Here is a 16,289-nt window from a genome sequence, read left to right as displayed (position 1 = left end):
TGTTTTTCCAAGAATCTTAGAAATCTCTACCTCCCCACACCCAAGTCAAATACATGCTTTTGTCCTTCTGATCTATAGGGGATTCCAGAATGTCAATTGGGTTTGGCCTAGGCCACCTTCTCCTTAGATAAAATAATAGGGCTGGCTTCCTTTTAGCAGTTATCTCTGTGGTCACCTCTTTTACATCTTGTGATTCTGAGTCTAAGACTGGGTATGCAAATGGTTTCCTGCGCTGGGAGTCCAGACACTCTAATTCTAAGGAAGCAAAAGGTAAAATGACCTTCACCCTATAAGTCACTAAGAAAAAAAGATTGTCTTGAATGGAGGGTGAGATTTGTGGTGTTAAAGAGTATTTCAAATCCTGGGTACACAACATTTACATCCACCTGTCTGTAGGCCTAGACCTGGGAAAGCCTCTACTCCCTTGGCCAGTTCTTCCTTGACTATAGATACCTCTCCTGACTCTAGGATTTTGCTCTGTACAAGAACAAAACTGACTTTCCCCACTTTCTAAAAGCCATCTTCCTGTTGATAACAGGCACAAGAAGCAAAATGTGTTCTGCTGTGTGAAACTTTGTCTAGATCTAGCCCAGGGGTCAGCAAACTAAGTTTTGCCAGCCAAATCCAGCCCACTGCCTGATGTGGTTTGGCTCCCAAGTTAAGAGTATTTTTCACACTGTAAGATGTTTGTAAAAGAGGAAAAGAATATTTCATGACACATGGACATATGTGATATTCAAGCTTCAGTATCCATATATCAAATTTTATTGGCACACACCCATATCCATTCATTTATGTACTGTCTTTGGTTGTTTTCATGCTACAATAGCAGAGATAAGTATTTGTGACAGACCATATAGCCCGTATAGTGGAAAATAATTATTTTTCAGAAAAGGTTTGCCCACCTAGCTCTAGCTCACAAAAAAGTCAATTTGTACTAATAAATTATTTTTTATCTATTATCTAAGTGAAAAGAAACTTTATACTTCCTTAAAAGATTTTTAAATCTCATTTTTGCACAATTATATTTTAACAGTTTATCCAGAGCCATTGTCTTTCTCATAGTCGCAGTCAAGTTGAACAGCTTAAAGATTTGGCTCAGAAGCATTGTGGACTAAACCTGAAGTCAGTTCTGAGATGGAGAAGCCCACCTCCCTCCAAAAGACTGGCTTAGGCTTTTCACATTGAGCACAGCATAGACTCCCTCTATTCTTAGTCTGAAAAGTGGGAGGAATGACCTCTCTTATACAGGGTTGAATACTAGTCCCTAAAAATTCATGTCCACTCAGTACCTCAGAATGTGACCTTTTTGGATATATGTATAGTATTTTCAGATGGAGGTAGTTAAGGATCTAGACATGAATCATCTGGGATATAAGGTGGGCCCTAAATCCAATAACTGATGTCCTTAGAAGAACAGGACACAGAGAGACACACCTAGAAGAAGACCATGTGAAGATGCAGGCAGAGATTGTCATGATGCTGCCACAAGCCAAGAAATGCCTGGGGCCACCAGAAGCTACTTAAAAGCAAAGAAATATTCTCTCTAGAGTATTGGGAATGAGTGTGGCATCTTTTTGGACTCCTGGTCTCCAGAAGTGTGAGCAAATAAATCTCTTGTTTTAAGCCACTCAGTTGTGATATTCTGTTGCAGCTACAGGAAACTAATATGCCTCCCATTTGCAGAGTCTTGCACATTTTTCAGAGAACTTTCACAGCTACTTAGTTCATTTATTTTCACAGTTATTTTCTGAAGTAGATTGTCTATGGACCATCTGCATTCTTTTGCTGAGGTAGAGCGACACTCACCCATTTAGTGTCTATGAATAAATGTCACAAATTCTGTCTGTTCCTTGCTAACTACTTTTGCAATTTGATGATCCTAGACAGTTTTTTTTAAATTAATCTATTTTTCAGGGGCTCAAACAATTGAGAGAAGTCTTACTCCCTCTATAGCAATTAGTTTCATACCCACTTTTTACTGACCTCTCATTTACATCTAAGGTTTCTCTTGAGGGTGGCTGTGTTTCAACCACAGAAATTTAGATTTTAGCTGTGTTGTCTGAGGATTTCTGATAAAGTCATCCCACTAAAGACACAAAAACTCAGAAACTTTATGAACCAAGAAAAAGTCCTCTAACAAGTTGTGTCATATGTTACTCATTTAGGAATATTGCAAAAACACTACTTCTCACCATATTTGTAAATGAAAAACACATGACTATAACCTGTAATACCACAAGAAAAATTGCTCTTTTTGGTGTGTTTGGTCCCAGACTTTTGAAATATGAACCTAAGAAGGGAATTTTAACTTAAGCTGGATTCAGCTCATTATTCTCTTGCCCTTTACGTGCCAGTAGAGGAGCTACTTTTAGAAAATTAACCCATACATATACAGTAGCACACCATACACCAAATGCCACGTGGAAGTATCACTAAAAGCCTGGGTCCGGGTCCTGCCATAGCCATTTGCTGGCTGTGTGCCTTTAGGCAAGTGACGCTTAGCCTCTCTGAGACTAAGTTTCTGCAGAAAAGAAAATTATGATAATTCCAGACCCCGTTAGAACTGGATCAAGATAAGACATATGAAGGCATTTGTAAACTACAAAGTATAAAGGTAACAGGTTTATGTTATTGGCACCTGTATTATAAACTCAAATCAAAGCATAGTTCACTTTAAAATGATGGTTAATTAGAGATTATTTTCTTTCATGTCAAATAGAAAATACCAAACAGACTTACAACTCCCATAAAGAGATTTATGACTTATGTCTAAAGCCCCTTGCATTTACTATTTGGGTTGAATCAATATGGTTATCTACCTTTCAATTTCTCTTATTCTTTCATGCAGAACGAGAGAAGTCTTTTTTTATGACTGGCTCAGAAAGTACTGAACTAATCGATATATCCAGTGATAACAAGATGATTTGGAACACACTTAACAAAAGCTTACCATTTTACTGCATACTGAATCTGTCAAAATATTTTCCTAGAAGTAATGTGAAAATAGGAGTTCTCTATCTTTCATTATTTTAGTGGGTGGTGACAAAAGGATTAGGAGGCTATGTGCTGAGTCTACAGTTTGGTACTTTCTGGTAAAATGCAGCATATAGCTGTTACCTTAAAAAAAAAAGGTGAAATATAAGAATAACCCAGCTGAATTGGTAGTCAATCCCTAAAAAGATCCAATTTGAGTCTGCCCATATTTACTTAGTCTTACAAAGTCAGAAACTGTTCTGAATGTGTGCAGGCAGGGCTCAGATCCCTTCATGCTGTTCTACTGTGGATACTCCTAGAGGGTTATGAGTGGGGGAGATAATGGCTGAAATTACTATACAAACAAGATAGGTTTGGGCTTAACTACAAAGAGAAGATTTAGAGCTGTAAGCAACCCCACCAATGAGTTAGTCTAATCTCCTCATGTGACAAAAGCCCTAGAAAGGCAAAATAACTCTCTTAATTTTACAAACAGAGTTCAGGCCAGAAGAGAAACCCACATCTCAGTATACCTCATTAAAACTATGCTTTGCAATATTTCACACTTTCCAAAGTAGAGATTTATTTTCAACTGCCTCATGAAGAATCACTAAAATTATCAAATAGTGCTGTTTTAAATTGCATCATTATTAATAATGATGACAGAAATGTGTATAACATAAGAATTAAATTTTGTTAAAACAGAGTAAGAATAAATCAATCTTTTTGTTTCTTTCCAACCAAAAAAAGTGTTAAACAATGGCAAAGGCTTTAAAAGCAAAGTGCACCAAGAAAGATGCACTGAAACCAAATACTCTGATCTACCTACACAATGGCATGTTGAAATCACTGACATTGTTTTAGGATGCTGATGGCTAGAACCACTTGCATACAGCCTTAGAAAAGAAAAAAAATACATAGGAGAAAGAAGAGGACTTGAGGAAAAAGAAAGAAAAAAAATCCCAAGTATTTGCATACTCTTTAAGAAGCCATCCTTGAGATCTATCTCTGAGTTTGACTAATGCCAGTGAAAAAAATGGAAGAGAAAGGGGGTGAACGGAGGACAAGGACTCCAAGGGAAGAAAAGTATGGTATAAAATAGCCAGTTCGGCATTACTTTAGAAAAATCCTTGGGTAAGCACACTGAGAAAGAACGGATGGTTACAAGAGAAGAATTGAGATGTCCTTTCTTGTAGGGAAGTAGAGAACAAACCTGGGAAAGCTCAGAAATTACTGCTTGAATTGATGATGGCAATGGTCTTGAGAGAATTCCTAGGTCTCCTAGGATGACAGGGAAAGTAACGTGTCAAGTTCAGCATCACACTCTGGTTGCCACATTGCCTACAAATTCAAGATAAGTGACAGTCTGGCTTTTGAGCTCTCTCACTTTGGTCCCACATACCCGCAGCTGCAGATGAACTGGCTTATCCTTAGAATATACTTCACATTTTACTCACTTCCCCTTTCTGTATATGCTATTATCTCTATCCATCACTAATATGACTAATACGCACACATATGAACTGCTCTCCAGATTCCTCTTGAACTACTCTAATACCACCCAATATTAAAGGCCAAGTTCAAAACAAACTTCCCATTCATTCTCTGTGCAACCCTCCCTGGTTACCTCTATGTGTCCCTGACTGACAAATCAGTCCTGCTATTGTGAGAATGGTCTCAGTCTCCCCTCCTCAGGACACCTTTCCTAATCACTTCTCTTTTAGCATCTCCAACCTTCCCATCACAAAGAATGCAAAGCCAGGTATTCTATTTGTATTACTATCAACTACACATGTTCAGTTGGAGACAACTTCATTTAGCTTAGGGAGACACTAAAGTTAGGGGGAATATGAAGAGAAAGTTAGGAGGAATATGATAAGAAAATGAATTTGAATACCAATGAGACCAGTGAGTTGGAAGAGTTAGTAAAAAAGCATAAACAAAATGCAACTACCAGGGGATGGACTAGCAGAGAAGAAACTATAAAGCTTTCTAGATTCCACCACAGCTATAAGACAAATACTAAGTTCAAGAGTCTTTTCTGGTACCCTAAAAGTATAAAGTTATCCCTTCATTTTGATGGGTTTGGAAATAGCCCAGATATAGCCTTGGACTCAGTACTATTGTATTTTCATAAGAATGCACAAAAAAATAAACTGGTGATATACCTCAAGTGATATGGTTTGGCTGTGTCCCCACCCAAATCTCACCTTGAATTGTAACTCCCACAATTCCCATGCTTCATGGGAGGAATCTGGTGGGATGTAATTGAATCATGGGGGCAGGTCTTTCCTGTGCTGTTCTCGTGATAGTCAGTAAGTCTCACGAGATCTGATGGTTATTATAAGGGGGAGTTTCCCTGCACAAGCTCCCTTCTCTTGTCTGTTGCCATGAGAAACATGTCTTTAACTTACTGCTACAATTGTGAGGCCTCCCCAGCCACATGGAACTGTAAGTCCGTTAAATCTTTCTTTTGTAAACTGCCCAGTCTCAGATATGTCTTTATCGGCAGCATGAAAATGGACTAATACAGGAAATTGGTACCAGGAGTGGGGTGCTGCTGAAAAGATAAATGAAAATGTGGAAGCAACTTTGGAACTGGGTAACAGGCAGAGATTGGAACAGTTTGGAGGGCTCAGAATAAGACAGGAAAATGCAGGAAAGTTTGGAACTTCCTAGAGACTTGTTGAGTGTCTTTGACCAAAATGCTGATAATGATATGGACAATGAAATCCAGGGTGAGGTGGTCTCAGATGGAGATGAGTTACTTGTTGGGGACTGGAGCAAAGGTGACTCTTGTTATGTTTTAGCAAAGAGACTGGTGGCATTTTGCCCCAGCCCTAGAGACTTGTGGAACTTTGAACTTAAGAGAGATGATTTAGGGTACCTGGCAGAAGAAATTTCTATGCAGCAAAGCATTCAAGAGGGGGCTTGGGTGTTGTTAAAGGCATTCCATTTCAAAAGGGAAACACAGCATAAAAGTTTGGAAAATTTGCAGCTTGACAATGCAATAGAAAAGAAAATCACATATTCTGAGGAGAAATTCAAGCCGGCTGCAGAAATTTGCATAAGTAACAAGGAGCCAAATGTTAACCCTCAAGACAATAGGGAAAATGTCTCCAGGGCATGTCAGAGGTCTTCACAGCAGCCTCTCCCATCACAGGCCAGGAGGCCTAGGAGGAAATGATGGTTTCATAGGCCAGGTCCAGGGCCCTCTGCTCTGTGCAGCCTAGGGACTTGGTACCCTGCATTCTAGTTGCTCCAGCCATGGCTAAAAGGGGCTAGGCTTGGGCTGTGATTTCAGAGAATGGAACCCAACATCTTGGCAGCTTCCACATGGTGTTGAGCCTGCAGGTGCAGAGAAGTCAAGAACTGACGTTTGGGAACCTCCACCTAGATTTCAGAGGATGTATGGAAATGCCTGGATACCCAGGCAGAAGTTCACTGCAGAGGCAGGGCCCCCATGGAGAACCTCTGCTAGGACAATGTGAAAGGGAAATGTGGGGTCAGAGCTGCCACAGAGTCCCTGTTGGGGCACCACCTAGTGGAGCTGTGAGAAGAAGGCCACCAACCTCCAGACCCCAGAATGGTAGATCCATCAACAGCTTGCACCATGCACCTGGAAAAGCCACAGACACTCAATGCCAGCCCATGAAAGCAGCCAGGAGGGGGGCTACGCCCTGCAAAGCCACAGGGGCAGAGCTGTCCAAGACCATGGGAACCCACCTCTTGCATCAGCATGACCTGGATGTGAGACATGGAGTCAAAGGAGATCATTTTGGAGCTTTAAGGTTTGACGGCCCTGCTGGATTCTGGACTTGCATGGGGCCTGTAGCCCCTTTGTTTTGGCCAATTTCTCCCATTTGGAATAGCTGTATTTACCCAATGCCTGTACCTCCATTGTATCCAGAAAGTAACTAACTTGCTTTTGAATTTATGAACTCATAAGCGGAAGGGACTTGCATTGATTCAGATTAGACTTTAGACTGTGGACTTTTGAGTTAATGCTGAAATGAGTTAAGACTTTGGGGTACTGTTGGGAAGGCATGATTGGATTTGAAATGTGAGGACATGAGATTTGGGAGGGGCTGGGGGCGGATTAATATGGTTTGGCTGTGTCCCCACCCAAATCTTATCTTGAATTGTAACTCCCATAATTCCCATGCTTTGTGGGAGGAACCCAATAGGAAGTAATTGAATCATGGGAGAAGGTCTTTGCTGTGATGTTCTCATGACAGTTAGTAAGTATCACAAAGTCTGATGGTTATTATAAGGGGGAGTTTCCCTGCACAAGCTCTCCTCTCTTGTCTGCCATAATGTGAGATATGCCTCTCACCTTCCACCATGATTGTGAGGCCTCCCCAGCCACGTGGAACTGTAAGTCCATTAAATATCTTTCTTTTGTAAATGCCCAGACTCAGGTACGTCTTTATCAGCAGCATGAAAACAGACTAATACGTCAAGTGAAAAATTCTTAGCATGAGTTGTAAACAGCAACTGGATGGCCTTCCATTCATTGAAGCAGCTGTCTCATTTCTGTGTAGCTGCATGGACATATCTAGAACATCAATGGTAATATCCTAGCATTCTCTGCAGTTCTCACACAAGGGACCTGAGTTTACTATCTAACTCACAATAAATAAAGGTAATTATACTCACAGTGTTCACTGCATAGGGTGTGAAACAAAACAGGCACAGTCACAAATGTGAGCAATAATTTTTCAGCTGGTTGACAAAGCTAACCACTAAAATAAGCTACAGACAAATCCCACACCATTTCTATTAAAGTTTTCTAAGGCCACTAGTTTTGTGGCAATTGGAGCCTCAGATAGCCTTAGATCACAGCCAAGAGCAGCATGTAAAGCAAATGACCCTTTAGGGATATGACACTCTACACGTTAGTTTTGTACTTTCAAAAGCTTACTGACTTAGGATGGAGACATTTAATATGTGATATCAATCCTTTCATGTGCATGTGATTATTCACTTGGCAAGCTATACTAATAACAAATTGCACCAAAATGCAGAGCTGTCTACACCAGCAGATTTTTATCCTAAGGTAAAAATAAACAAAAATTTCTGTAAAGAAATCATGTATAAAGCTACGTTTATTAACAAATTCATTTCCTAATAAAGCACCATCTGCAAGCAACCCTCAGTTTCCACTTGATATAAATAGGCCTTTTACTGTTTTCAGATGCAGTTCCGAGAAAATTCTTCTAACCCCAACTGCAGAACACATCAGCATTTTGTTGTTGTTGTTGCCAGGAACGTTAATAAACTCTATGACCTGAAGTTTTGTTATTTATTTATTTATTTATTTATTTTTGAGACAGAGTCTAGCTTTGTCACCAGGCTGGAGTGCAGTGGTGCAACCTCGGCTCACTGCAACCTCTGCCTCCCAGGTTCAAGCTATTCTCCTGCCTCAGCCTCCCGAGTAGCTGGGACTACAGGTGTTTGCCACCATGGCCAGCTATTTTTTTGTATTTTTGGTAGAGACGGGGTTTCACCATGTTGGCCAGGATGGTCTAGATCTCTTGACTTCATGATCCGCCCATCTCAACCTCCCAAAGTGCTGGGATTACAGGCGTGAGCCACTGCACCCGGCCAACATAAAGTTTTTAAACAAATTATTTGTTAAAATGACATGCCTCAATTGAAAAGCTGACCTTTTGCAATAAAGTTGGTTATACTTCTAATATCCTTATTGTTGATACAGAAATTCTAAGAAGCATGGAAATGTTTCAAGGATAAAAAATAAAAATTTCCCCACTATATACTCAACATGTGGACACATAAACAAACATGGGCACACACACTTGCACATCACATTTCAATAATAGTTTGTGATCTCTCAATTCATAAATATAATGTTATCTGCTTATTTGTATAGCTTAGAATGTTGTCTGTTTTCTGGCCATTCAACCCATCCTGCTTCACCCTCCCCACAAATGCACTTCACTAACACTCATCAACCTCCTGTCACTAAAGCCAGGGAAAAAGTTGAGAATACTCAAAGAAATACTGTGATTGCTCCACGGATAAGCCTTTTTGGTAATAACTCAGAGTAATGCTACCACTCATTAAAGACGGCTACACTGACTAGGGACCCAGAACCCAGTGCCTGAAACTTCTTGGCGCCAGGAACTGGGGCTGAATTCTAATGCTAAGTGCTTTTGAAAAGTGCATCAAGATTTAATAGGGTGAATTTTCAGACTTGGTCAGAGTTTTAGCCACATAAATTCCATTAGGTTCAAAGCTCCATAATGCTCCTCCCTGTCTATATCTATGCCCGCATTTTAATCTGCACCCTTCTAAGCTCTCTTGTTGGGCCGTGTAACCTCTCTTTCCCTTTCCTCCTATTTTTGGTTTTCACATTACCCTTGGGTTCTGTATATGCCCCTGACTTTAGGGCTTTAAGCTTCTCTCTACTCTTCTGTCAAATCCTTCCTTGAAACCCATATTTTAAAATAAGTACTTTCTTCACTGATCTCCTATCATGACTTTATTGCACCTGGCCCATTTTTCATACAGAGCTCTAGCAAGGTCTGTTTGTACCATCACCAAAGGCTGCATGCACATAGGCTGCTCCTGGGATAATCATCTCCAGAGCTGATGACAGCTCAGACTGTTTTTGAAAATGTACCTCTCGTTGGTGTGCCAGAGCACTGAGTGAAAGCATGAAGTCATTTCTGAATCTGGGTCAGCCATTTTGTGAATGTATAAGAGAGAGAATTACAACAGAGTGGATTTCGCTGGGTCTGTGATTTGTCACTCTACTAATGAGGTATGGAAACAGGCTGACAGACTGCTTTATGGGGCAGTGCTATTTGCAGATCAGTTCTGGCTGTGTAAGGAGGGAACAGCAGCAGATACCAGGGCAAAAGAAGAAACAAGAATGATATCCCCACCTCCCATTATACTTGTACTTTTTCAAAGCAGATCTCTTTTTTGGTTTTTAAGTATTAAAGCCTGTATTAAGTCATTCAGTAGAAATTATGGCTAGGATTTCTCAATGACAGAACAGGAGCAGAGCAGAGTAAGAAACAGGCAGACAGAATACAACTGAAAAAGATATAACTCATGATGGATTTCCTAGCAATTGTTCACATTTGTGCATGTTATTTGATTAACATTGTGGCTTAGAAAATGTAATCAAGTAACCATTTTTGAAATTCATTCATTCAACAAACATTTATTGAGTATCTACTATGTGCTAAGTATTTGCTAGGCGCTTGGGATACAGAGAGAATGAGGTATTCCTTGCTCTTAGTGAGCTCACAGTCTGGTAGAGGAGATAGAAACATAACTAAATCACTACAATACAATGGAGTCGGTGCCAATCAGGGCATATAGAAGGCGCTAGAGGAGCCAAGACAAAGGGGTTTTTAATTAAGCTGAGGGGATCAGGGAAGCTTTCACAGAGAAGGTGACAACTGACCAGACCTGAAGGAGAAACAGGACTTCACCAGGAAGACAAGGGAGGGTGGGGAAAGACATTCTAGGCTGAGGGGACAGCAAGCCAAAAAGCAAGGAAGCGTGATAAAGCATGACATGACAGGGAACCACAGGTAGTCCCATATGGCTGGGATTTCAACTGCACATGAAGAAGTAGTGAAATATGTAGCCAAAAAAGGAGTATGAAACTAAAGGGTGAAGAGCCTTGTATGTGTGACTAAGAAATTTGGACTTTTCCCTGGAAGTGATGAGAAGGTACTGAATAATCAAAAGCAGGGAGTGACATGGTCAGATCTGCCTGTTAGATGAGCCTGCATGGATGGTATGGAAGACAGGTGAGACTAGAGGGAAGGAGACCAGTCAAGAGGGGCTCTCACAGCAGTCCACTGAAGGCTCACAGGTGGTTCAAAGGCAGTGGGGGTAGAGATGACAGACTAGAGAGATACTTAAGAGGAAGCTTGACAAGACTTGATGAATGATGATACAAAAAGCAAAACTGCCTCAGAAATGAAACAATATTAAAAACATACCTTCAGAAAATATAGTCAACAGCCCCAGGCCTCCCTCCCTTTATGTTCCCATCGTCCTCTGAAATCACCGCATCTGCTGAGGATAAATAAAGGAAGGAGAGCCAGGGTGCTTACAGGGTCACACTTCTCTAACTCAGATACCACTAACTTGGAATCTACAACCATTCAGACAGACTGCCTGTCACTCCTATTGAGTAAGAATTTAACCCTACTTTCTTCCTCTGTGTTATTTCAAGCCTTTAGTCACCAGTGACAGGAATCCAATCTAAAGGCAGTGGCTTCTTCCAATCAAACGCTTGAGGTGCAGTAGACAGCCGCTTACATGGTAGTGTCTGAGAGGCAGCACCATGCATGACCCCCACCCAGGGGCCACAAGGCCTGGAATCCAATCATTAGCGATTCATTCCTTAGAAGAGGCTTTGGTGCCTCTGGACTTCTCTTTTACAAGGCAATGATTCCTGAGATGGGTAGGATATTTACTCATTCTAAACCAGTGGGCTTTTGGTTGCTCGTAATGCTTTTTGCTTTGACAGAAAGGATGAAGGTAGAATAAAAGGGCTATGTAGATACCTGTGGAGGAAGGAGATGCAGAAGGGAAGATTGATGGATACGGGAGATAACATTAAGATCTTGCCAAGGAATAGCTCTGTAATCACTCAAGAAACTAAAATTCTTAAAGAACGCCTTCTACTTCAGGTTCCAGCAAACCACAGTTCTACATTCTTCTACTTTAAGGAACTTCTGTATTTTAGGTTTAGAATATGCTACTGAGTAGTGAAGGCATATAGTGACTCGCAATTTTCTCATGAACCTCATACTACTTATGACCAATTATAATCTCAAATGTTATTAATTTATACATAGTATTACCACAACTGTATTTTATGAAACTATTTTATAACTCCAACTTGTCATTCTTTCAGTCAGACCGACCTTGTCTTCTGTCATTCCAAATTACGGAGATTTAACTCTATTTGCAGCATGTTAATCAGTTATGTCACAAGTGACAGAAGATCAAAATTCAGACCCTGAACTTGAAGAGTATCCTATACAGCTCATTAAGGTAAATGAGAGCTGCTTGTGAATACTGGATTATAGAGGTTAGAGCAGAGAACTAAAAAAAAGTGAAACCAAACAAAACTTTAAAAATTACTTACTTCACTTGTTTGGAGGATGGTGAACTTTGGCAGTTTAGTCTTTGAACTGGCTGCACTGGGTTTTCCATCCAAGAGTGTTCCAAATGACAGATTCCCAAAGCTGTTCTCAAATTCAATTGAAGGTTTCAGTGTTGGTGAGATGTCCGGTGCCTGGTCCTGGCCATCCATGGGTCTGACGTATGCAGTTGGCTTTTGCTGCCCCATGCTTGTTTTGCAGTAAAGCCCTGGTGGGAAGTTTTGAACTGAAAGGCCACTGCTAGGAGCTAATAAAGAGGAAGCCACTAGGGGAGACCCAGGCGCTTGCACGGCGAATTCAGATTCTTCTGGTGAATTGGATTGAAAGATTTCTTTGAAAGCATCTTCTCCACTAGAATTAGGGTTACTGTCTTCCTTTGCAGATGGGTTTGACTCTTCAACTTCTCCAATCTGGGGCTGTTCAGCTGGGTAGACAAAGAAGTCTTCCAGTTTGGCTTGAGACTGGTCCTGTGTCAAAGTCTGCATCTTGTTTGGCTGACCACTGGCCTGGCTTGCCAGTACAGTGCTAGGGTTATGACTATCACGTGACCACTCAGGTTTTGATTTTCTGTTGCTGTGTATTAGAGTTGAATTCAGTATCACAACAGAAGGTGGAGGCATTGGTGCTGAAGAATGGGTATTATCCTGGTGAGGTGGAATTATTCTGTTCTTTTGTTCTGGAAAAAAGCTTGGTTCATTTTTGTTGTTGGGATTCTGGGGCACAGAATTCTTTGGAATTCCCACTAGGTGATTCTGATTAGAATGGTTAGTTAGCAAATCCTTCATTTCATCATAGTTTCCAAGCGTGTTCTGGACTCGGTTGGCAAGTGCATCACCTTTGTTTGTCTAAAATAACAAAAAGATGGGGGTGGGAGGAGAGAGAATGAATAGGTTTGTGTTTCCTAATGTTAATGTTTCAAACAGATGCCCTAAGTAGACTATCATACGGGGTTCTTTAAATATGTCTTGCTGCCATATAATTTCATGCTTTTCATGTGCTATGTAAGAAAAAAAATCAAGAACACTATTGAAAAAGCTTCTGGAATGAGCGGGTATGATTAACATTTTTATACTCCCTAGCCAGTCCTTAAACATGTTCATTGAGAAAAACTTTTAAATTACATCATTTATTAATTTTATTAGAAAAATAACTTATTCTGTGACAGATGAGCTGAATTGCTACATTCTACATTGTGATTAACAACTTCTGCTTACCAATCATTGGAGTTATAATGGAATTTTCTACCTATATAAATTTTTGACATATCAGCCTTCGCACCACATTATACCATGAAAAAGGCTTAGGCTATTGGATAAGAAAATCAGTTACATTGTGCTACCATGACTATAATAAGTTTAGGAAAGGAATGGAATTAAACAGCATCTAATTGAGCTAACTCATGACTAAAATGAATCTGATTCCTTCTAATCAAAGAACTGTATGAATTACTAGTGTTTGCCTGTATATTCTGGAATGACTGTGTTTACATATTGATGATTCATACTCATTTACTTTGAAATGATGCAATTGTTCATCAACAGTGACTCAAGCCCTTCTGTGTCTTTTCAATGATTAAGGAAAATTTATTCAAGTATTTAAACTGTTGTTTAAGTAAACCAAAACAAAGTTATCTTTTCAAAGTGATGTTAGCCTAATGTATAGCAGTTAGAGAGGCAACCAAATCATTTTATGGACAATCAGTATACCAGCTACACCACCCCCTGTAGGATGTATTTGTTCTATTAAAATGGCTGTGATTGTTTTTAAAATAATTATGCTCCTGCATGGGTTTTTGTAATACAGAAAGCAAAGTTATCATGACTAAAAAATGGTGGGTAGCTGTATACTTGGAAATGACTTTGATGAAAGCTCAGTTGTTCACCCCCAAAAGTGGCTTTCTTTATTCTCTTTATATGCCAAAGAGGTTATCAAAACAAGCTGCTGAATTCAGAAAGCCAAAGGACCTTTTTGTACCTAGGCTGCACTATCCTGGCCCAAGATGTTGCAATGATAGAAGGCTACCAGTATTCAAGGAGCCATCTGGCAACTGGGCCACTGGATGGGAAAAATACCACCCTATGTGGCCTTCAAGTCCCAGAAGCCATGGGCACATTTTCAGTGCACAGGAGGGAGTGACCATCTAACCATTGGTACACTCTGCTGAAGATAGTTGTTTAACATCTAAGATTTTTCACATGCCATTAACACAGCCCAGTCTCCTAGTGTACATAGGGAGTATACCTATCCAGGGCTAGCATCTCAGTCTAAACTTGTTGTTTGGCTGTGTGTTTTCCTTTGTATGTAAAGATGGGAGGATATGCAGATGGATAGAGGGCGAAGTGCTAGAAATGGGTGAAGTCGTCTGGGGAAAGAAAACATAGAATGAGAAGATACGGATTGGCAGAGAACCCTGGGAAGCATCAACCTTTAAGAGACTGAGAGAAGATGAGGAACCAGCAAACGATACCAAGAAGGAACAGAGAGAGAATCAAACCAGTAACCTTGGCCTCATTATCAGCACCATCTCCATATACCGTAAAAAGTATTTAACTCATACCATGTGTGTGTGAAACCATATGAGACACTTCCAAAGAAATGAGGGCAATAGGAGAAATATAAATTTCAAAGATTAAGGAAAAGTATGCTAAACATATGCTAAGGGAGCTCTGTCAGGGACAGATATTTTTAGAAGTCAAATAACTATATGTCAATTTTAGTTTGCTTATCCTCCAATCATATATTGCATCATACACAACCTTAGTACTGAAGTAGTGATTAAACAATTAACATTCTGTATAATCCTCAGCTGAATAATCACTCTGTTTTCAAAAGTACATCTGAAAGATATATTTAAAAGTTATAGATGGGTAGAAGTCACTTTTATTTCCTAAAAGTCTCTAGGTTTGTCATTTTTAATGGCAGGAATTACTTTTTAGCCCAGACAAGAATAAACTCTTTGTATATAGTGGTCTCCTTCAACTGAGTTGCACAATGAACCACATGGACAGTAGCCAAAACCAGGCTCCCTGTTCAATCTCTAAATTTAAAACAAAGAAATTTCATTGTGCTGAGGGTCCAACAAGAATCTGATGCAAGCTTTAAACATTTGTAGGTTGTTTTGGCCTGTCAAACAGATTACCTCTTGGGTCAGATGTTTGCCTCATGAACAGTGATATCTGGCCATATTCAATGATCTGACTCAACAAGGGAAAACAACACCATTTCACTTCCCATTGGAATGCCTTCATTTCATTATCTGGCTTTCACAGAAACAGAGCTCTGCAAAATCAGAACTTTCTCCCTAGGTGTCATAGAGACCACTGTAATACCTCCATGCCCTGAGAAGTCATTGTAGTCTCCTTAGGGAAACATAATCAGGACTCAAGAATGTGAAAGCTCATTTGCTTACAAGCAAGCTAGTCAAATTCCTGTTCTTGTTTCAGGAGTAAATAAAAGAGGTTCATCTTGTCCTCAGTAGGGAGAACCTTGCCTACTTTGTAATGTCTCTTCATTGACATTTACTTATAATGATCTGGGTTTCTGAAGCAAGCTTAGATATATTTTTCCATATCTAGGTTTTAAAAATATACTTGAAATTAAAAGAATTTCTAAACTGGCCAATGTCTAACACTGTGTCTATGTGAACAAAATTAGAGGAAAATTGAAATTTCTCTCAATAAGTCCAGAAAATCAACCTTCTACTACATAGTGTATACTACACTTTTGATATCTTTTCTTGAATAAAACCATGAGTTCTTAAAGGTCAGAGACTACATTTCACTTATTTTTATATACCCAAGATGTAGCACCATGTCCTGTGCTAATCAAATACTCAATAAATTTTTACAGAATTGAACAGGATAAATTAAAATTCATACCCTGTCTATATCAAAATAAAGAATTTGCAATGGCTGAAGTCAAAGGTACATAATAGAAGGCAAAAATCAGGCTAACTTGGTTACTATGATTGAACATTAAATTGAACTTTGAGTTTCCTGGTAGCTAAGGCAAAAAGGAAAAGCTCGTAGGTTATAGAATTATCTTTCATCGAAAGAAGCATATCCTAATTCATTAAATGAGACAAATGGTTGTCTGATAATAAAATGTGAAAAGGAATTCCTCTCACTGATATTTTTACAAGAACACTTGAGC

General features: G+C 39.7%; 1 protein-coding gene across 10 annotated transcripts in view; it reads right to left on the bottom strand.

Moving 5' to 3' along the window:
- The window catches only part of AFF2 (ALF transcription elongation factor 2), a 489,532-nt gene that overhangs the window by 316,036 nt on the left and 157,207 nt on the right, over positions 1–16,289 (bottom strand). For 9 of the 10 annotated variants that reach the window (XM_055375542.2, XM_055375547.2, XM_004064980.5 and 6 more), the window contains one exon: positions 12,122–12,982. The exons of the other annotated variant lie outside the window; for it this stretch is intronic. In XM_055375542.2, coding sequence (XP_055231517.1) covers positions 12,122–12,982 — 861 coding nt within the window. The remainder of the gene's footprint in view (positions 1–12,121; positions 12,983–16,289) is intronic. 10 annotated transcript variants of the gene reach the window in all.

This window comes from Gorilla gorilla, chromosome X (assembly GCF_029281585.2).
Source record: "Gorilla gorilla gorilla isolate KB3781 chromosome X, NHGRI_mGorGor1-v2.1_pri, whole genome shotgun sequence".
In the NCBI taxonomy this organism is placed as follows: Eukaryota; Metazoa; Chordata; class Mammalia; order Primates; family Hominidae; genus Gorilla; species Gorilla gorilla.
Note: the sequence above shows the minus strand (reverse complement) of the source record. Positions and strands in the feature narration are given on the sequence as shown.